Source organism: Eublepharis macularius, chromosome 8 (assembly GCF_028583425.1).
Source record: "Eublepharis macularius isolate TG4126 chromosome 8, MPM_Emac_v1.0, whole genome shotgun sequence".
NCBI classification, from domain to species: Eukaryota; Metazoa; Chordata; class Lepidosauria; order Squamata; family Eublepharidae; genus Eublepharis; species Eublepharis macularius.
The window spans coordinates 83,724,611-83,747,115 of NC_072797.1; the positions used below are offsets into that span (position 1 = coordinate 83,724,611).

General features: G+C 42.8%; 1 protein-coding gene across 5 annotated transcripts in view; it reads left to right on the forward strand.

Annotated features, from left to right (window-relative positions):
* AUH (AU RNA binding methylglutaconyl-CoA hydratase) overlaps positions 1 to 22,505 on the forward strand; it is a 175,701-nt gene that overhangs the window by 132,482 nt on the left and 20,714 nt on the right. For 4 of the 5 annotated variants that reach the window (XM_054986095.1, XM_054986092.1, XM_054986091.1 and 1 more), the window contains one exon: positions 7,938 to 8,125. In XM_054986095.1, coding sequence (XP_054842070.1) covers positions 7,938 to 8,125 — 188 coding nt within the window. Of the gene's footprint in view, positions 1 to 7,937; positions 8,126 to 19,464; positions 20,857 to 22,505 lie in introns of those variants that run through there. The other variant, XM_054986093.1, reaches the window with a different exon arrangement.

Consider the following 22,505-nt stretch of genomic DNA (forward strand, 5'->3'; position numbering starts at 1 on the left):
TCAGTATCCCACATCAGACCAAAAGAATCAATGCCAGTAATCTTTGGTGCAGGGAGTGGCCTGAAGGAGAAAGACTCTCGAATGAGTATTGCCACCCCCTCGACCATCCATCCAGGACTGGTGAAGAACTGAGAACTCTGGGGTGACCAGTTCTTCCAAGATGACTGTTGTGCTGTCCCTCATCCAGGTCTTAGATAAGCATACCAGGTCCACATTTTTTGCTGCAATATAATCTTGCAGCATTTTGGTCTTTTTATTTATGGACCTGGCATTATGTGGTTGTACGTGCTTTGGTTGGATTTGAATAAAAATTATGTGCTTGTATGTGCTTTGGTTGGATTTGAATAAAAATTACACCAAACACATGGCTCCCACTGCACACACTGACAATGGAGGAGAACCAATTGGGATGATTTCTTTTGGTTTTGGTTCCTAAGATTCCTGAATGGGCTCAGGAATGCCTGACAGGTCTTTTTATTGCAGATGCAGGCAATAAATCTCCCCTAACGATACCCTGAGTCAATGTAGATGATCTAGTTTCAAAAGAACATTAGGCACCAGATGACAGTGCATCTACTGCCCAATCACCATAAGCCTGGCATCTGGTAGTTAGCTCCAGCATTCCGGCAATCAGCTCTTAGTAAAATGATCAACTATGGGGTATGCATCTGGTTTTGTCCATGTCTCCACGCTTCCCGCATGCCAGCTCCAAATCTCTGGCTCCGCCTAGGGGGCCCACAGTCTCCCAGGGTCCAGGCGATTGGATAGCCTGCAGCAGTTGGATCACCAGTTGCTCTGCCTTGCTGCTGTGCTGCCACAGCCAGCCCCAGAATCATATCGTGAGGGTTTATGATGTAACACGGCTTGGCGCTAGGCTTCACAGACTGTACCGCTGCTCCCTCTGCTTTCAACACGGGTCACTCCGGTGTCCTCTCACAACCCTCAGCTTTCCCAGCATCTCACAGGTTGGCATATCTGTTTTTATCTCTTGCTGTTGCTGTTTTATAGCAGTTCCCGTTGCTCAGTGGAGAGAGATGAAGAGAGTTAAAAACGTCCCTAGTAAATTTACACTGCCTTGTAAATTTACACTGCTCATGCCAGTGTTCTCTCACCACCCTCAGAGTTCTCAGCATCTTATCTGTTTTTATCTCTTGCTGTTGCTGTTTTTGTTTTATAACAGTTCCTGTTGCTCCCATTGCTCAGTGGAGAAAGATGAAGAGAGTTAAAAACATCCCTCATAAATTTACACTGTTGGAAGAGGCAGGGAAAGGTTAAAATAAAATTTAAATGGCAGGAGCTAGCAAAGCTGCCCCGTCCCCACCACGATCTTAGAATTGTTCTTATATGAATTTACAAAATGAGCGTGGTGTTCTCTAGTCTTATGGAAGCTCGCAGATAGTTACTTAATCAGAGTGCTCTATGCAAGTGCTTGTTGCTTGCTAGGATAAAAAAAGTGGAATGAAAGTGCTTGCTAGGATAAAAAAAGTGGAAAGAAATTATAACTTCCCTTAAATACTCACATGGATGCCAAATATTCTCAGCTTTCTTTCTTGGCTTCTGTGTTCAGAAATGAACAGTTTTGTTATTTCCCCCCCTTACTCCTCCAAACAGTGTTGCTGTGGAAGAAGGGAAACGAGCAAGAAAGAAATTGCCATCAGTCTTCCCTCGCTCCAAAAGGTGGAACATTATACAACATGTCCTTGAGACATTGACTTGCCTGGGTCAGTTGTGATGAGAAATTATTCTTCAGCCCTACCCTTTGAATATGGAACTATTTTCTCAACGTGTAACAGAAAAGCACTTGTCAAAAAGTATTTTCCGTTATGACACTGCAGATGGTTCAAGGACAAGAGTGGAAAATTCTGCCATTATAAAGTTTACATGGCTGTTAACATTTAAATGCTGCTGCTCTTACATTAAGTGATTTTTTAATTTGATGATTGCAAAAATAGTAATCATAATACAGGAAGACTGGGTACAGCACAAAATATTGTTGGAAGGCCTTTAAAAAATTGTCTTTCCAGTTTTGTAGATTTTGAAGGAGTGTTAAACTGGACTTGATAATAGCTGAAGTCTTTGTGCATATGAGTCCATATTAAAGGAAATCCCTGTGTGAAAGTTAGTATTTAGGGTGCATGTTGCTTTTTTTTACTGCGCTTTAGTAATTTGAAAGGCCCTTGGGGTTGGCTGTGCATTTGACAAAATGGCAAGGTTGAAATCATAAAGGCTGAAAGTAAAGCAACATTGTAAGTAAAAGCCTAATATTTAGATAATTTGGTCACTGTAGCCCAGATTTTAGTACAATAAAAGCTTTATTATCTGGCACTTGATTGTCCAGAATACTCAGGGCTTTTCCAAATGCTTGACTTATTCCTGATATGGTTCTTCCAGACATCTGCGTTTCTTGTGCATTTTTCAGTTGTGGAGATGGTTAATTTTCTTCCTTATGTGCCTTAAATAATTAGGTTTTTCAAGCAATGGTGCTGTTGTCATTGGTGATGTGACAGCACACACACTCCTTTTTAATATTTTGCACATGCTAATAGCAATATAAGGGCTGACTTTAAAAAACATACTGAAAATGAACACATTTCCAGTATTTGCACAGGGAAACCTAAAAAGGGAACAGCTCTGCCACCCGCTCCTACTTCCTACAGTCCACACCAGAGTGCCCTGTCTGAGCAGACCCAGAGTCAGGACGGAGGCAGAGGCCAGCAGTGATGGGGGAAACCAACCATAGAGATGGAGCCCAGAGCAGCAGTGGCCATGTGTTTTTTAAACACTCTGCTTTTGCTAGTGCCAGAAGTGGCCAACCTCCTCCAGCTCCCCCCCCCCCACTAGAGCTTTTTCAATTTTTCTAAAACATTTCATTTTGATATATCAACCTACCATTGTAATAATAGGCACAGCAGGTTCTCCAAGCTTTAATTTTTTTAAAAAGTAAGTCTTTAGCCCCTTCCCTTGCAGAGATATAAGGAAAATCTGTACACTGGAAGAGACTAGAGACTTTTTTAAAAAAATGAAAGCCACAGTTGTTGTCATTATTTTTTATATCCAGGAAGAAAACAAATGTATTCATTCTAACTTGGATCTTTGTATTTGTCACTTATTTCAATGTATTCCTGTCTTCCTTGTCTTTCTCCTTAAAGAAATAGTATTTGATATATCCTTTGCTCAAGAACAAGAATCTAAAATAATTAGCATATTTAGAATTAGATATACTATATTAGGGACTTAATAAATGTTTATTTTCTCATACATACTTTAGCATGCTAGGCTATAATATTGAAGTCCCTCTCATACTACACTGATTTGGGAAATTCCAGTGAATGATTGTTAAAAGGTCAATTGAATGAATCATGTCTACAAGAAAACCTTTTCTTAGAGTTCTCTCTTTAAACAATCTCATGAATTAAAGCTCTGTGGATTTACATAGTATTTTCCAACACATCTTTGCTTTTTGTAACTAGAAAAAAATGTAAATACATGTTTAAATTTTTTCTAACATTGCTGTGGTTTTATACTAATTTTTTGTAATTGTTATCCTAAAATCTTTAATATTGAGTTAACTGGTTGAAAGAATAACAGTAGCATGTAGCAACTCTCGTTTTAAGCACAGTTGCTAACAACTGTATTTTAGGTACTTACTAGTGGTTCTTTTCTTATTAACCAAGTACTTGCAAGAGCTGGAACTCTTTTTACAAAGTTATCATAAAAGAAAATGCAAAAAAGTATAATATGTTTCTTAAATATTAAGGTGATATAATATCTGACTTGCTCCATGATTTTTCTTCAGAAATTTAGGATGTCATTTTTTAAAATGTCATATTTCTGAATACAGATGCTTAACTCTAGTTCAACATACAACTAATCAAAAGGAAATTATGCATTTACAACTATTGATTGAAACCTGGTTTTGAGAGCAGGTTTGGGTTAGATGGAAGTAATAACTTTAACATATACATTTATAGGTAACTAACTGTTACGGCTGTGGTGATTAAATAATATAAGGACATCATTCCTGTTAGTGGAATCAGAGCTGCCTAGATGTTGTGAATAGGGAATCTTATAGATTATGGCTTTGTTACATATTTTTTATGTTCAGTAGATTATTATTTACATAAATCACACAGAATTTTTTCCGCAGTTAGTACAGAGGCTAGTGGTTAGAAGCTATTTACTGTGTGTATTATTTTTAGATTATTAATCCTGTTCCAATACATTGATGGTATTGATATCTGGATATGTTCACATAAATTACTTATGTAATTATTTTTATTCTGGTCAGTTATATTTATTTATTTATTTATTTATTCAATTTATATACCGCCCATCCCAGGGGCTCTGGGCGGTGAACAGTTAAAATTGATAAAAACAAAAACTAAAATCAATATACAAATAATAAAACAAATTAACAAGGTGCAGTGGTGGGGAGATAATATTTGAGTGAGGTCATTCGGAAATTTGGAATGAGGTGTTGTAATTCCTTTTGATCTGGATCAGGTGATGAAGTGCACATTCTGAAAAGGTTCTGGAGGTAATAAAGGGCTAGATTATATTTAACTGAAATTCAGTTCAGATTAGACAGCGGTTCTGTGTTGGTTCCTATGAAGTACAAGCAGAAATCAGTCAGGACATAAACTTTTCTCTCCTTCCCCTAGCACCCCTTGATGACCCCTTCCCCCAGGCCCATACATTTATTTATTATTGAGTCCATAGGAACTCAAGGTTTCATAAAGAGGGTAAGTTCATTATACAAAAAAACCAATTATCAGCCCTCAGTATCATGTAACATAATATCATCCCTAAATAGCAAAAACACTATAAAACAACAAATGCCCAACAAACAATATAAAACAGCAAACCAGCTGACCAGCTAACTCAAAACAATTTGCATTGTTTACTTGCCCTCAAAAGCTCACCAGATTTTCAGCTTTGTAGTGTTCTGTGAACGCCAGAGAATGCTCATATACACGGGCAAACTATTCTACAAAGTTAGAGCAGCCACCAGAAAAGTTTGAGCTGGGTGATGGCCAACCTAATAACTGCACAGCAAGTAGGTAAAATAGTAAGATTGTACTGAAACGATTAAAGAGGTTACGTGGGCTCATATGGGAGGAAACAGTCCCCCCCATAAAATGCCATGGGGGTCCTCAGAGAAAAGAGGAGAATCAGATGAAATAATGCCATCTTCTCTACTTCAAATGGAGCTTCCATTTCTTTATCATTACAGAGATAGCTTGAGCTGCATTCCACTCCGTTAATTACAGTTTAGTTTGATGAAGCGTTGGGAGCAAACTTGAACTTTTGGAAACCCCATAGCAAAAATGGCATGGGTTCAAAGAATTATCCATCAATACTACTTTATAGTAGAGCTTAACTAGATCAGAATGCATTGCCCCCAACCACCATTTCAGCCTCCTGGTCTAGAAATATATGATCGATAACATCAATAGCTGCTGAGAGATTTCGAGGGCAACAGGATCCCAACAAAGGATTGTTCACTGGTAAAATATTTGGATCTCAATCCTGTACTTTAATACTTTAATGATACTGCTCATACAGCCTATTCGGCTCTGAGCAGTGCCACACTAGAATTAGAATTAAAAGGAAAATTTTTTAATATGTAATCTGTATAGTATTAAAAATGTATTAAGTTTTTTCCTTAACTAATTGGGAGAGAAACTTGGCTACTGTTAAAGTAGTACTAAAATCCACCCCTGCTAAAAGAAGCCTTAAATTATCCTCTATACTTCCTGGGTCCTGGATATAGGGCTTGATCCAGCTGTCTCTTGCCACGTTTTGAATATTGCATTCAGATAGACAATGTTGAAGAGTGTCTATTTGGCCAGAGCCGCATTGGCAGAGTCGCTCAGAGTAGGGAACCTAATTTAAGCATCCCAGCAACTCTCCTGATGGAATGGCATTCAGTCTGGCTAACATAAATAATGGTCGATAATGTGGAACTGTCAGGAAATCAAAATATCCAGAATAAATATAAGGGACCCTACTATATACAAACTAATACACTATAAATACACCGAGTGGTTGATACAATTCATATGAGTAGACACAATCCAAATAAGGTAGTTGTGCGCCTATTATATACAAACTGATACACTAAGAGTATACCAAATAGTTGTTCCAATTCATATGAGTAAATTCATTCCAAATACAGTAGTTGTGCGCATGTATAGATGGTCAGAGAGTCCAGCATAATGTCAGTTGCAGAGCCAAGTCCATATGCAAAGCCTACGGGTTTATGCCTGCAACTTTTCAGTCCCCGTTTCACCGGCAATGCTTCCTCAGGGCAAATTACCTGCAACAAATTCATAATCAACATATATTCCAGTCCATTATCAGTTTAAATTAAATACACGTTTTGTCAAGGACCATATACTTACAAAACATGACATGCAAGCTCACAAAATCATTAGCATTACAACCACGTGCTTCAAGGAAGTGTTTAATCAGAGACTAAACACTTCCTTGAGTGTTCTTGAGTCTCCGACTAAACACTTCCTTGAAGCACGTGGTTGTAATGCTAATGATTCCTTGAGTGTCCTTGAGTCTCTGACTAAACACTTCCTTGAAGCACGTGGTTGTAATGCTAATGATTTTGTGAGCTTGCATGTCATGTTTTGTAAGTATATGGTCCTTGACAAAACGTCAGATTTGTCAGGTGCCCTTTCGAGCTACAACGGACCTGGGCAGCTGAGGGTTCGTAAAGCCTTTGTATTAGCCACAGAAGTCTCTGGTCCATCGATGTCTTCCCTATCTTTTCCCATAATTGCTTCCTTGGTATCGAATCGAAGGCTGTCTGTAAATCCATAAAAGCCACATATAGGCGTCCCTTTGCAACAGCTGTATATTTCTTAGCCAGATGGTGTAATAATATACAGTGGTCAGTTGTTGATCACCCTTGTATAAAACCTGCCTGTTCAGGGCCAACAATGTTCTCAAGGAGGATCCAGTCGAGTAGACGGTGTAACAAAACGGAGGCATATATTTTTCCCAAGATGGATAATCAACTAATGGGCCGATAATTACTCAGATCATTTTTAGATCTCAATCCTATGAACACTTACCTGAAAGAATAGCACTATTGAATGTGGATTTACTTCTGAGTAGGCTTGTTTGGGATTATCCAAATAATCTTTGGAAAATTTTGCATCTTTTTGTGGCTGATCTCAAATGATCTCAAAACCCATGAAATCTGTAATGCTCTCTCAAATATAAAAATGTTGAATTTCACTTTTGTGCTTTACCCCAAGGGTAATTAGTGTTTATACCATTTACATTACAGCAGTGTCAAAAACATTTAGAATGTTTCCTTATTTTTTTTTTTACTGGATAGTTGTCCCCCCGCCCACTTCTTGTTTGTCTAATTTCCCCCTGTGATTGTTTATGTTACCGGTTTTCAATGAATAGAAGTCTGAGTTGTTCTGTGCTGACAAAATGTATTTGTTTTGTTTTGTCACAGATGAAATGGTTTAAAAAAAATCAAGAATATTTTAATGAAATACATTCCTAGTACGTTTAAATAATTATGGCACTAAGCTTTCTTTCACTATTGCTAGTTTAGTTACTTTCAAAGCAGTGTATTTTAAATATTGAATGTTACTTCCTTTTCTGATCGTGGCTGGCAGGAAGTAAATATTTCTGACATAGCGTCATAGAACATCCATCATCTTACTCATTTATGCTTGATTGAATGTCATGTCCTGCTGATGTGAAGTACTGGTCTATTGGCTAATAATAACAACTAGAATACCTACTTCTACATTTTTTTAAAGATGAACAATCTGCTTATACCATGGAAACTGAATGGCATTCAACAATAGATGCTTATTCTCCTGTAGCATTCTACATTGCACTAGTTTCAGGACAAACTACTACAAAGTCAGTGTTTGCATTTCCTCTCTCCCTACTTGCAGGGGGGACACAGAGACTGCCTCGTACAATTGGAGTGTCCCTGGCCAAAGAACTAATCTTTTCTGCTCGTGTTGTTGATGGTGATGAAGCAAAATCAATAGGCTTGATCAGTCATGTGGTGGAACAGAATGAAGAAGGGGATGCTGCCTACAGAAGGGCTTTGGTTCTTGCAAGAGAATTTTTACCTCAGGTACAAACCCAAGAGTGTTGCTTAACCTGTAACTTCATTGCAAATGAAGACAATTAACAAGTAACTGTGGGAAAAAATGGGAAAGCTAAAAGAAAGATTATCAGAATCAAATATTAAAAACCATTCCAGTCAACAGAAATCATACTCCATATTTGTAAGCAAGTTGGACTCTCTTAAGTGAGTTTTTCCTGTACTGTTATCAACATTTTGAATCATATATTTTTGTTTGCTTAACTGTCACAATATACAATTAGAGTCTTCTGTTATAGTTTCTGTTAGGTGTGTGCACCCCAAAAATATTTGGGTTTTCTGCTTTGGGTTTACCTGAAGCAGGAAAAAAATTTGGAAATACCCCAAACCGGTATTTGAATCACTTCAGAATGCTCTGTAAAGGTTCGGAGCATTCCAAAGTGATTCAAGGGGCTGGGTTTTCTCCCAGCACCCCCACTCACCCCTTCATGCTCAGCAGCATGGAGAGGGACATTTCAACCACTTGCCCCAAACCTTCCCAAAGCTACACAAATAGCTTCGGGAATCTTTGATTTGGGGTTTCTGAAACAGCCCGGGTATGCTGCGGCCATTTTGGAAATACCAAATCTTTGCGACTTGGGTCCGATTCGGGTATTTTTCCCAAATCGGAAACCTGAAGCGCACATCCCTAGTTTCTGTGCTTAACCCAATTTGTTTCTATGAGACTACTGTCAGAGCAGTGCATGCCTTTATTTCTCATCTTGGTGAATTTTCTTATTTCTTTGTCTCTAGAGTTCCCAGTTCAGTTTTCCATACTAAAAATCTACAGATTCTCTGCATGAATAAAAGTATTGAACAGGCACTTTGTAGTTGGAGGTTCACATTCTAAACACAAGCAAATTCCATGCACTATATATGTGATATTGTACTTCCTTGAATACTCAGTTACATAAAAAGGTGTAAATTTAAGGCAAAAACTTAGAAACATTTAAATTTTAAAAAATAAACCAAATAATTGCTGTCCACTATGTTACACATAGTAGCTGTGCTGATGGGAGATCAGGTTCTTCTGACCTATAGAGTATGTAGTAAGATTCTTCCAGATGATTGTTTTTGTGGATGATACCTCATTTTGTTATCTCCTGCTGGTTGTTTCACAGCAGACCTCACTGATACATCAAATCACTATAATTTGTGCTACTCGTTTTGTTCAAGCCCATGAATGCAACAATATATTTGATTTATTAACATGTTCTGCTTTTCTTCTTAAACAGGACCCAAAGTGGTAAACACAATTCCTATTAAAAGGAATGCAATAGCATTAAAACAGTCAAACACCAACTAATAACAATAACATCCCAAATAACATCAAACAGCCCTGAAATGCCCTGTTAAGAAAAGATATAGGACAGAACTTTTTAAGAGTCATAAAACTGCCTTTCTTACAGTCTTGGGAAGGTTATTTCATAAACTCAGGGCTGTTATTAAGAAAACCTGAGAATAGGGCTGTGCACTTCGGGTTTTGCTTCCGGTAAAGTTACCTGAAGCAACCCGATTCGGAATGCTTCAGTATTCCCTGAAGTGGGGCAGGCATTCTGGCCCCACTTCGGAATAGCAAAGCAAAGCTTTCCAAAGCATTCGGAAAGCTTTGGGGCTTGTTTAAAGGGCCCCGCCGCTGCTTGCAAGCAGCGGCGGGGCCCTTTAAACATTAACCCCCCACCTCCCCCGCCACCTACCTTGAGGTGGCTCCAGGCCGGCTCCTCTGCCGCCGTTGTGCTGCCACCTGAGCCTGCGGGGTGGTGGGGAAGGCCGGAGTCGCCTCCTCCGGCCCTTCCTGCCCCTCAAATGGCCGTGATGTGCTGGTGCCGCAGTGGCCATTTGAGGGGCAGGAAGGGCTTTCTCCGCCTCTTCCGGCTCTTCCTGCCCCTCAAATGGCTGCCGCGGCTATAGCATTCCACACCCTGGGAAACTCTTACAGGATGACTCAGCCCAAAACCACCTTCCTGAGTAGATATAAATACCTGCCAACATCTTCTCCACACTGTGGCACTGAGAGATCTGTCTTGTGGTGCTAGACCTCTGAAGATGCCAGTCACAATTGCTGGTGAAACGTCAGGAACTACAATGCCAAGACCACAGCTATACAGCCTGGAAAATCCACAACAACCAGACTTGAAGGTATGTCCATCTATGGGCTTCCTGTGCAGTCCCACATGGGACTGCGCATGTGCAGGCCTGCCAGCTTTGGAATTTTTTAAAGCTCAAAAATGCTAGGGGGCGTCCTCACCTCTCAGTGCGCATGTGCGGCCGTCTTTCTCACTGAAGGCGGGGCACCCCCGACGTACCCTCAGTTCCGCTTTTGCCGCCGACTAGGAGGTTCTTGCTCACTCTGCTTCTTCAGAGAGAGATCTTCTTAATCTGTAAGAATGTCAGAGAAAGTGTTATTTAAAAGGTGTATTTCGTGCAATAGGAAGATGACCAAATCCAATGGCCATTCCAACTGCCTGTACTGTTTAGGGGAAACCCACAACACTCAGGCCGGTAAGCACTGCCGCACCTTCACTCCGAAGGCCAGAGCAGAGCGGGTGGGTAGGTTTCAAGCCTCTTTGTGGCAGCGCGCCATGGCGGCGACCGACCCTCCTTCTGAGGAAAAAACCCTGTGCAAGGATTGGCTACCATACCAACGACCGGGCCCTCTGGAACTAAATCACCTGGCTCCCACCCGTTGCCTGCCCACACGGACCCTCGGCCATTGGGCCCGACAACTCCAGCTCAGAGCTCTTCGGAACCCACCACGCCTTTCTCCCTCTGAGGTGGAGGACATCTTGGGTGATTCCCACCATCCAATCAGGGAGGCAGGAACTAACTTTCTTCCTCTTCCTGTCTAGCCTGTGGGACCACCCTCTCTTCAGTTCTGTTCCTGCCTCCAGGGAGAGCAGTTCTTCAGCAGACTAGCTCTGCTGCCTTTTTTCTATCTCCTATTTATCTTTCTTCTTTCTCAAACCATTCTTTACCTTACTCCTCACTTCATTATCTTACTCTCCTCTTCTTTTACTCCTCTTGCCAAAAAAAGAAAAGAAGAGGACGATATGGTCTCTAGAGAGTCATCGGACTCTGAGGAAAGCTTCATGGAGGAGAATTTGGGCTGTTCCCACGGAGCCGTCCTACCGACGGCGGGAACAGGCCTAGCCAGCACCAGCATGCCTCTGAGGCTTTATGGGTTCCTCGGTGAGGAGATGGCCTTGGAAGAGACGCAGGCCCCTCAACAGCCCCATCTTCCACAGATAGAGCTTGTTAAAACAGCACCTCAGCCGGTCATCTGAGAACAGCGCCACCTGGCGGAGCTCAATTTTGGCGGGAAACCACGCGATGAGTGACTTCCCACCTAATTCTCAAAGATGCGCTTGCCAATCTCCTGGCAGGAGAGACACGGCTGAAACATAATCCAGGTACCCAGAGCTCTAGCTGACAAGCTCAGGAGGGCCACGTAAGTGTTCCCCCGAGCGTGTTACCTCCAGAATTCCTGTCAGCAATTAGACTGACTGTGAGGGAGGAAATCCTGTCACTTTGCCAGTCAGAAACACCTTGGCCCTATAAAGATTCCAGGAATCTTCTCAGCCTTGGCACCATGTGAATGTGCCCATGCCAATCTCCTGGCTGGAGATTTTACAGCAGGCCTTTCCCCTTTGGATTTAGCCCTGTTTTTACAACAGGATCTAGCCCTGCCTTTCCCTGTCAGATGGGTAATGTATAAAGGGCGCAAATGTGCCGGTGTCTTTTAACCTTTTAACTCTTAAGACTAACCAGGAGGGAGGAAATAGTGGTGTGGTGTCTACCTCCTCCTCCCTCCATGAGTAAGGCTGTAGCTCTGTGGAAGAGCTTCTGCTTTGTATGCAAAGGATCCAGGTTTGTTCCCCATTAACTCCAGTTTAAAAGATAAGGTAGATGAAGGGAAAAACCTCTTCCTGAGACCCTGGTGACCTGCTGCCAGTCTGAGGAGATAACACTGACCAATGGTCTGAGTCAGAATAAGGCAGTTTGTACAGTCTGTAATGTTTATCGGTCAGGGATCCCCACGGAGCAGGGGGAGCCCCCTCAGATAGAGTCTGTAATGACAGGGAGAAGGATGAATTCCTTCAGATGTGGAAGAGGAGGAAATATCCCTACCAGAACAGTCAGCCCAGCTGTCTGAATCTGAGGTCTACCAGTATTTACTACCTAAGACATTCTCAGCCTTAGAGCTGTAGAAATTACCCTTGGGGGAGTAGGACCCTTAGACTGGGAATACCAAATCCAACCCAGGGAAACAAGAGTCTCTTCCTAGTGAAGGTTCCTCAGAAAAGGTCCTCCCATTTCCAGAATATTTGGGGAGAAGGTTCAAGGCTGAGTGGTCTAAACTATACGCCAATTAATAATCCCCAAACTTGGTCCCAAACCGAAACAAAACAAACTGTACTCACTACCTTTCTTTGCTATGAGTTGTTGCAGGTACCTGCGATGGAAACTCCAGGGGCTACACTACAGTCATCTGGGCTCTGGTTAGACGATGGGTAAAGATCAGTCAGAGACCACTTAGACAAGAGGAGAGAGGCCATGCTAACAAGAGCTCACGAGGCCATGACCATGGCTATTAAGACTACAGCTATTGTTTCAATTGCCTCAGGAGTGTCAGGAGTATGGATCTGGAAACTGATCCAACTCTTCCTGTACAATGATAGCTGCCCACATTGAAGGGGCAAACAGAAATGTAAGGGCCAATACCTTCAAGACAAACGTCATCCTGGATACATTTACCTTTTTCTTCCAGGATTATGGTCCTGACAGCAATAACAAGCCGGCACGCTTGACTAAGAGCATGGCCAGCAGATTCACAACTCTAAAAATATCGTCCTGGCTTACCTTTTTCAGAGAGACAAGCTATTTGGGGATGTCCTGGGAAAGATCTAGATTGAGACTTAGGACAGAAGAATGTGTTGCCAAAAACACTCAATCTGAGAGGCGATCCATTGACCCTCAGCCTTTTACTTACAACACACACTACTAAGGTCCAGACAAGATTCCAAATGGCCATCCTGGGGTTAATCTAGGCATCCCTTTAATAAGGGGGGGGGGTCCTTTCAAGACCCCACTTGAAGTATAATGGTTAAGTAACTGAACAGTGATGCAGTACTCTGCAGGTTCAAATCTCACTGCTGCCATGAACTTGCCACATGGCCTTGGATAAAGCAGTCCTCTCAGTCCCAACTCTCCAGTTGTATCGTGGGGATAATGCTTACCTTTTCCTAAGATCAAACAGACAGTTCTCCACATGTGGAAAGAGATCCAACCTTAATACCCGGATCTCTAAGACAGGACTTGCTAGCTGTCCCTGTGAGAGGCCAACTACTCTTTACCATCAAGCCTAGGTTGACAAGCAGGCAGGCCTTACAAATTGTCTCACAAGGCTATTCCATACAATTTGAAAGCTGTCCACCAGAAAGGGGTCTACTCAATCTTCTTCTCAGTCCCTAAAAAGAATAGGGACTGGAGGGTGTTATTAGACCTCAAGTTTTTTGAACAAGTTTATCAAATTGTATCACTTCTGAATGGAGACTCTGCACTCCGTCGCAGTGACCAATCAATCAGAAGAACACATAACATCTACAGATCTCACAGAAACATACCTCCATGTACCAATTCTGACAGCCCTTCAACAATACCTAAGATTTTATGTTAAAAACAAAAACAAACCCAGCAGTTCTGAGCCATTCTGTTTTGGCCTGTCCACCACACCAAGAGTATTCACAAAATTCTTGATCAACCTCATCATACATTTCAGAGATAGGGGGTATTCATGTTCACTTGCACCCAGACGATCTCCTGATCGGTTCAAGTTCAAGAGAAATCTCACCACAACACTCAATTCACCATTCAGTTCCTACAAGCTTGAACACCTGGGTTAGATCACAGTCACCAAAAGGGTTTTTTCTATCCCTCGCCAAAGAAAAGGTCAGGAAGATCAAACAGCTGACTGAGACTGTCATCAGAGTGCACAACAGTATTGAAACTGATGGGTTGGCTAGTGGCCACCTACAATGCAATACCCTTGGGGTCATCTATAGGCAAGACCACTTCAGACCTTTCTTAGATCTCATTAACAACAGATCATGGAGAAGACAGATCTTCCCATTCAGATACCACTTCAGATCAAAACCCATCTGAACCAAGGTCACCAACCCAATGCAAAGCAAAAGATTCATGACCCCTCAAGAACAACAAATATTTACAGGTGTAAGAATCAGGTTAGGCATGTCTTCCTATCAATGACTTAGAAAGGTGAGCAATTTGTCTGGCCCTGCTCCAGTTCAGAGCTCTGTATGGACAAGGTTGCAGACAAAACATATATAAACCAGCAGGGGGGATTCAAGACCTCAAGGCGGCACAAGGTGGCAGCAAGGATACTTACCTGGGGGGATGGTCACCTAACTTCGATCAGAACTGTACACATCAAAGGCATATCCAATGCCCAGGCAGACTGGCTGAGGGGACAACAGGGGAATAGTCCCTTAAGAAACATCTCATCCAGTGGATAACATTGCACTTCACAACACCTCAAGGACCTGTGCGCGTCCCAACACAGACATCAAGTACCGGGGTACATGTCAAGGTTTGTTCTACCCACAAGCAGATGCCCTGACATTGCAGTGGCCATTAGGCCTCCTCTATGTATTACTACCGTTACCAGTAACACCATGATTCCACCCTCCAACAGATGGTGATATTTCCACCTTTCATCCTACTGACCTCTCCGGTCAAGTTACAGCAGGGACCGATTTGGTTGTCTCATTTAGACTTGCTGTGCTTAACCGTGTGGAAATAGAAAGGAGCACCTTCCTAAGATAGGGATATTCCTGAGAGGTAGCCAACACTCTCCTAGCATTCAGAAAACAGTTTATGCTCAGAATTTACAACTCTTATTGGGAAGCCCTCACTCAGTAGACATTTTACACAGCCCTGATCAAACATCCATTTGAACCGGTCAAGGATGTTCCCCTGGGAAGGCTGAGAATGAAGACTATCTTCCTTATTATGTTCGCATCTGCCAGAAGATTTAGTCAGACCTGAACTCTGTATCTTTCCCAATGGTAAGGTGATGCCTCGTACTGTCTTCCAAAAGCGTATTCCAAACTGCATAGTTTGCAAGAGATAAGGCTACCATATTTCTACTCTACCCTAAATAGACTAGGGAGAGGCTCTGACACAACATAGATGTCAGAAGGAGGCTCAAGGCCTATCTGCTCTGAACAGTGCAAATTAAAAAGTCAGTCTCACTGTTCTTAAATATATCCCCTCAATTTGGGGAAGAAATTGTCTTCAGCAGCGGTAGGTGCCAATAGCAAACCATACACTATTGAAACTCCTAAAAACTCTCTTCGTAGAGGTTCCTTGTGGAATACCAGCTCACTGTTTGAGGAGTGCTACTACCAGTGCAGCATTACACAGGAACACTTCTGTAGAAGAAGTCTGCAAGGCAGCAACAAGGTTGTCAGTCTTGACCTTATTAAGATGCTACAAATCAAATCTATATGATTCAGCGGACACTGACTGTAGTAGAAAAGTACTGCAGTGCATGATCGTGGACGAAGACCACATCCCACCCAGAAACTGGAAATTGCTTTGGGAGCACCCAAGATATCCTCCACCTCAGAGGGAGAATGGACCTTTGGACACTTACCGTGAAGGGTCCTTCTCCTCTGAGGAAAGGAGGACATCTTGCCCTCCCCGGGTCTCCGTCCTTCTCTACCCTGCTGCCTCATTCTTCTACCTCCTCTGGGTTATGCTTTATTTACAGTACATGTTAATGCAACAGGTGTTTTTTCTTTCAGTATTGACAGTTGCTGAATGATAAATTCAATGTTACTGCTTTGTGGAGTCACCTGAACTGAAGAGAGGGTGGTCCCACAGTCTAGACAGGAAGAGGAAGAAAGTTAGTTCCTGCCTCCCTATTTGGATGGTGGGAATCACCCAAGATGTCCTCTTTTCCTCAGAGAAGAAGGACCCTTCACGGTAAGTGTCCAAAGGTCCGATCTCGTCGGATCCGACCCTTTCGGAGTCGAGACCAGCTTCGGAACCATCTTTGTCGATGTCGGGTGATTGGTCTTGGAAGGACAGTTCCGTGACTCCTAGGTTATCGGAACCAAGAACTCTTCGAAGTGGAGCCACGTCGGATCATCGGAGTAGCCCTTCGGCTTGGAAGATTTCGGTTCCGAAGGGATCTCTGGAACCATCAGGCTCTACCCTGGAAAAGAAAAAGAAAAGGAGGCGTCAGTCCTCCAAATCAGATAAAGAAGTCTTGGAGAGTGTCATATCCCCGCAACCAGCAGGTCACAGCCAGACCCGGCCCACCAGAAAAGAGGGGTGGTTCCGGTGACAGAATCTCCTCCTGGGATACCCCGAGATCTAAGGGGTCTGGGGAGCAGGATGTCATTTTGATCGGAAAAACCCCAACACCATTGGGGATAGCTCGATCACCTTCTCATGACTTATGGTCTTCTCGTTCCTCCCATGCTGAGAGGGATTGCCCGAGACAGAGGGAGAGCCCGCGTCTTACGGAGAGACACAGCCCCTGCTCCAGACGTCATCGTTCTCCAGTGAGCTGTACTTCGCATTGCTACTACAGGGAAGGTTCCTACTTCTCAGATTGCGGAACCAAAGGGTGCTCCAGATCACCTTCAGTACAAGCTTGCTCCTCTGTGGGATCCAGGAGGACCCCGAGGTTCTTGGATACCAAATATGAGGACTGGACCCGTTACGAGCGATCGTATGACTCCCCTCCCTTGGATTCACCTGACAGGGTGATTGGACCGTCGGAGGACGCTTCCCCGACGGACGATTTCCATGCTTACGAGCTCCTCCAACACATGGCGAAAGCGCATGAAATCAAGGTAGCTTCCATGGAACCACGCTCGATGGATAAAATATGAAAACATATATATTCTGGCTCGACCCCAGCTGTAGCCTTTCTGGTGATTGAGGGCTTCATGGAACTTTTGACGGGCTTGAACCTAAAACCTGCGTCAACCCCTGCCACCAATAAGAAGGTGGAAAATTTGTATAGAGTCAAAGATGACCTGTGTCCATTCCTGTCTCTGCACCTGCCCCAATCCTCACTTGTGACGGAGGACATGCAAGCGAAACCAAAGCAAGGATCCTTGTTGGTTCCTTCAGATAAAGAAAGCAGGAAGATCGATTCCTTGGGCAGGAAGGTCTATACTTCTGCAGCATTTGGCATCAAAATTGCCAACTATGCAGCAATGATGGCCGCTTATCAATTGTGTCTGTGGACTAAAGTAGCAACGTTTGTCCTGCAGTTACCAGATGACCAGAGGATTTTTCTTAAGAGTCATACAAGAGGAAGCGGTCCGCTTGTCCCACCATCAAATCAATGTGAGCAGGAATATGGCAGACACTTCAGCCAGAGCACTTCTCTCAGCGCTGGTCATATGCAGGTTCATGTGGCTGAGAACTACCACTCTACCAGCAGAAACCAGAAGTAAGGTCGAGGACCTTCCCTTTGAAGGACAAGCCCTGTTTTCAGATAGAACAGATGACTACTTGTCTAAGAAGCGCAAGGACAGGCTCACGGCATGTTCCTATGGTGTCCTGCACCAACACCAGGATCCTAATCGACGTCAATATAGATCTTACACTAGAGGTCGACAGCACCGTTTTCATCCCTACCATGGGTCTGGCTACCAACCACAAAGGCAGTATCAAAGCCCATAGTCGTTGTTTTTGAGGAGAAGGCAGGGCAATAAGAATAAGCAGGGAAACAACCAACATCAGCCTAAAGATCTGGTGCACTCTCAGAAACGATTCTGACAATTACAGGGGCCTGACCCTTTGTTTGGGGACAGTCTATCTTCCTTTTTCTCTGAGTGGTGCCGTATTACTTCAGATGTTTGGGTTTTACAGTTAGTTAAAATTGGATATAAAATTGAGTTTTTTCAGTGGCCTGGTCTCCGGCTCCCTGTTTTTTCTTCTCAGAGTACTCAACCTGGGGTAGTGTCTGAGCTTTCAGCTTTACTGCAGAAAGGGGCTATTGAGGAGGTGTTAGATACCTCCCCTCCCCTTGGGTTCTATTCCAACCTTTTCGTAGTAGAAAAGAAAGATGGGGGACTCCACCCTATTTTGGATCTATGAGAACTGAATAAGTCTATAAGGGTCCGTAAATTTAAAATGACCACTTTACAGATGGTTTTGGCCCTGATACCCCCCCCCCCGTTGGTTTGGGGTCATAGACCTCAAAGATGCGTATTTCCACATCTCCACTTTTCCTGACCATAAAAAGTTCCTCCGTTTCACTTACGGTACTCGTATTTTTCAGTACCGTGTACTCCCCTTTGGTTTATCCACTGCCCCCAGGGTGTTTACTAAATGCATGGCAGTTGTTATTGCCTTTCTCAGAACGCAAGGTTGTTGTATTTTTCCTTACCTTGATGACTGGCTGATTGTTGGGCAATCAGAGTTGGATGTGAATAATCAAATTTCCACTACTTTACCGCTTGTCTAAACTTGGGCTTGTTTGTCAATCAAAAGAAATCGAAACTGTACCCTTCTAGACACCCAATTCATACGGGCTGTCATTGATGGAGTACAGGATTCTGGCTTTTTACCTGTTGAAAGGGCACAAAAGATTAAGATGCTGATCAGGAAAATTAAGAGGTGTAGATTTCAGCCAGCTAGACTTATCCAAGTACTACTAGGGTATATGGCTGCCACTATGGCTGTAATCGCCCTGGCAAGGCATCGGATGTGACCATTACAGATTTGGTTTACCACAGCTTTTTCCCCAGAAAAAGACTCTCAAAATCAAAGATTTAGTATCCCCCGGAGGGTCCTTCTGTCTTTAGATTGGTGGTTGAAGGACTCAAATCTTTTCAGAGGGGTCATTTTGGGTTACAGGCAACCTGAGGTCTCTGTCACAACAGATGCGTCTTCACTAGGGTGGGGTGCTCATTGTGAGGGGTCTTATGCCCATGGCATGTGGGATGAAGAGGAAGGTGAAGAACACATCAATCTTCTTGAGTTGAGAGCTGTTTTCTATGCTCTAGTTTCCTTCTCAGATACTGTTCAAAACAGGACTGTCCAAATTTTGACAGATAACACTACCACAATGTTTTACTTAAATAAAAAAGGGGGGACTATGTCTAGGACTCTATGTGAGGAGGCAATAAAAATTTGGAATTGGGCTGTAGACCACTCCATATGGCTTTTAGCAGTCCATATCCCGGGTGTTGATAATGTTATGGCTGATCATCTTAGTAGACTTCAAGGGGACAACCATGAGCGGTCCCTTCACAACGTGTATCTACGTCTTGTCTTTACAGAATGGAGATTTCCAGATTTAGACCTTTTTGTGTCAGAAGAAAACCACAAGACTCCCCGTTACTGTTCCAGAGGAGGAGTCGGCCTCGAGTCTCTTGGGGACGCGTTTCAGTTAAAGTGGTCCAACCATCTCCATTATCTTTTTCCTCCGTTCCCTCTGTTAGCCAGGCTGCTCTGCAAGATTCAGATGGACAGAACGTCGGCCATTCTGATAGCCCCTTATTGGCCATGACAACTATGGTTTCACACGCTCCTGAGACTCCACAGCTGGATACATCGTTTCCCGATGCGACCAGACGTATTGTCTTACCAGGGGGTGGTGTTTCATCACAGAGTACATGCACTCAAACTGATAGCTTGGCTAATACTTCAGTACGGGTTTTCTCCAAGGGAGTAATGTATGTGCTCCAGAATGCCTGTCACTTGTCTACCCGACAATCTTACTCCTTAAAATGGAACAGGTTTACTGACTGGTGTAGGGGACGAGCGTTGGACCCTTTGACTTCTTCCCTCTCCGAGGTTCTGGATTTTTTATGGGGACTTAAACAGGCAGGTTTATCCAATTCGTCTATCAATTCGTCTGTTTGGCCACTATTTCTGCATTTCACCCCCCAGTGGACTGCAAGATGGTGTTTTCTCACTACACTTCAAAGTTGTTTTTGAAGGGACTGAATAATCTATTCCCTCCAATCAGGGCGTTAGTTCCCCAATGGTCTTTACCTTTGGTTTTAACTAGGCTCATCTCCAAACCTTTCGAGTCTTTAGCCACTTGCCCTCTAAACTTACTTACCTTTAAGGTGGCATTCCTGGTTGCTGTTTCTTCAGCCAGTAGAGTGGGAGAGTTAGCGGCCTTATCCTGTGAGGCCCCTTACCTTAATATCCATCTAGAAAAAGTAGTACTTAGGACTAAAGTGGAGTTTCTACCTAAGGTAGTGTCTAAATTCCATATGTCTCAGGAGATTTCCTTACCTGTATTTTTTAGAGATCACTCCTCTGAGGCAGAGAGGGCCCTTCATACCCTGGATGTTTGCAGGGCTCTCCTTTTTTACTTAGACCGTGTGAAACCATTTAGAATGGATTCTCACCTTTTTGTTTGTTTTGCGGGGCCAAATAAGGGAAAGAAAGCTAACCCTCAGACATTGGCTTGCTGGGTAGTTCAAGCAATTTTATTATGTTATAAATGTGCTAACTTACCTTGTCCGTTGGAGGTACATGCTCACTCCACTAGGTCTCAAGCAGCAGCAGCAGCGCTCCTGAGAGGTGTCCCACTCCAAGACATCTGCAAGGCTGCAACTTGGGCCTCGGCAGACACGTTTGTCAGGCACTACGCCCTGGATGTCCTAGACAGTAAGGAAACAATAGTGGGTACAGCTGTCCTACAATCAATCTTCCTGTGATGATTCGAAGTTGCCTACCACCCAGGTATTTAAGCTTTGTAATCTCCCATGTGGGACTGCACAGGAAGACCGTAGATGGAAAACAGTGTTTCTTACCTGTAACTGTTGTTCATCTAGGTCTTCCGTGCAGGCACACATACCCTCCCTCCTTCCCCGCTAATTCTCTTGGTACTTACCTTGTAGTGTGGCGGTGAAAGAGGACTGAGGGTACGTCGGGGGCACCCCGCCTCTTAGAGACCGTTTTCGGTGGGAAAGACTGCCACACATGCGCACTGAGAGGCAAGGACGCCCGCTAGCGTTTTTGAGCTTTAAAAATCTCTGAAGTCGGCAGGCCTCTGCGTGCACAGTCCCATGTGTGCCTGCACAGAAGACTTAGATGAACAACAGTTACAGGTAAGAAACACTGTTTTTTCCAGGTGGTCCTGGAATCATAACCAAAACTATAGCAGTAAATATTGAATGTCTTGAAAAATACCAAAATTAAATTAAAGTATTTTCTGTGTCTGAAGAAGGGAGCTCTGACTCTCAGAAGCTTACACTATGAAAATCTTGGTCTCTAAGGTGCCACTGAACTCCAATCCAGATATTTGCTGTTTCAGTGCATCTGTTCTGAAAGCAGAAAATGCAGGGAAAGGAGATGTGGTCAGATCTCAGTTATAGTGCCTTGACTAACAAATCTCTCAGTAACACTTTATTTCTGCTGTGTCAGAGTATGTGCCTAGTTTAAATCTGGAAGCATTTCAGATAGCTTCCTCTGTGGCAACTACAATCCTTAGAAACTACTATGTTGCAAACCACAACAATGCTACAGTTTAAAAATCACTTAAATATGTATAGGCAGGAATTTCTGAAAAAAATATTTTTAGAAGTGAGGTGGGTGGGTAAAATCTAGACTCAACATAATTAAGGAATACTGATATCTAAATATAGTTTTGAAAGTGAAGTTCAAGTATTTGAGAAAACTCTTACATTTTTAAAGCATAATATCATTCAGGATAATCTTCAGTATTATATGTAGGGTTGCCAGGTCCCTATATCCTCCCGGCTGGAGGGGAGGGAAACCTGCAGGCAAGAAGGTAAATTGCCAGGACATTGCCCGCCACCATTGGGCACCTGGGATCTGTAATATGTGGTAAAGTAATGTCTGGTTATCAGCAACTGTTAAATAATGGTTGTGCTAATGATTTTATTGTACCTATTCTAAATTGAGGGTTGCCTCAGGAAGGCCTCTAGGGGGGAAGCTTATTCATTTTCTAACTTAAAGAAGAGTTATCTAGCATTTTGGAAGCACTTCTCTCAGTACAAGAACACTGCGTAACTGTATGTTCATAGAGAAAGTGAAAGATACTGTTATTTATGTATGTGTCTATAAAGAAGAATGTAATAATAACAGTTATAAAATACAACATGCATATTTTCTATTACTGTAGTTATAATACAGATTTTTTTGCTGCTGACATCTTCACAGGTATCTGGGTGGGGGAGTTTTGCCAACATTCAAATACTATATGATCTAATATTATTTGATCTTACTTTTAAGAAGCCTTTACTTGTGTATTATCATGTTTTACACATATAGTAAAAAGAATATTTTATGAGAAAGGAAAGTTGGTTTTATTCATAGTAGTTCTATATTGGAATAAAAA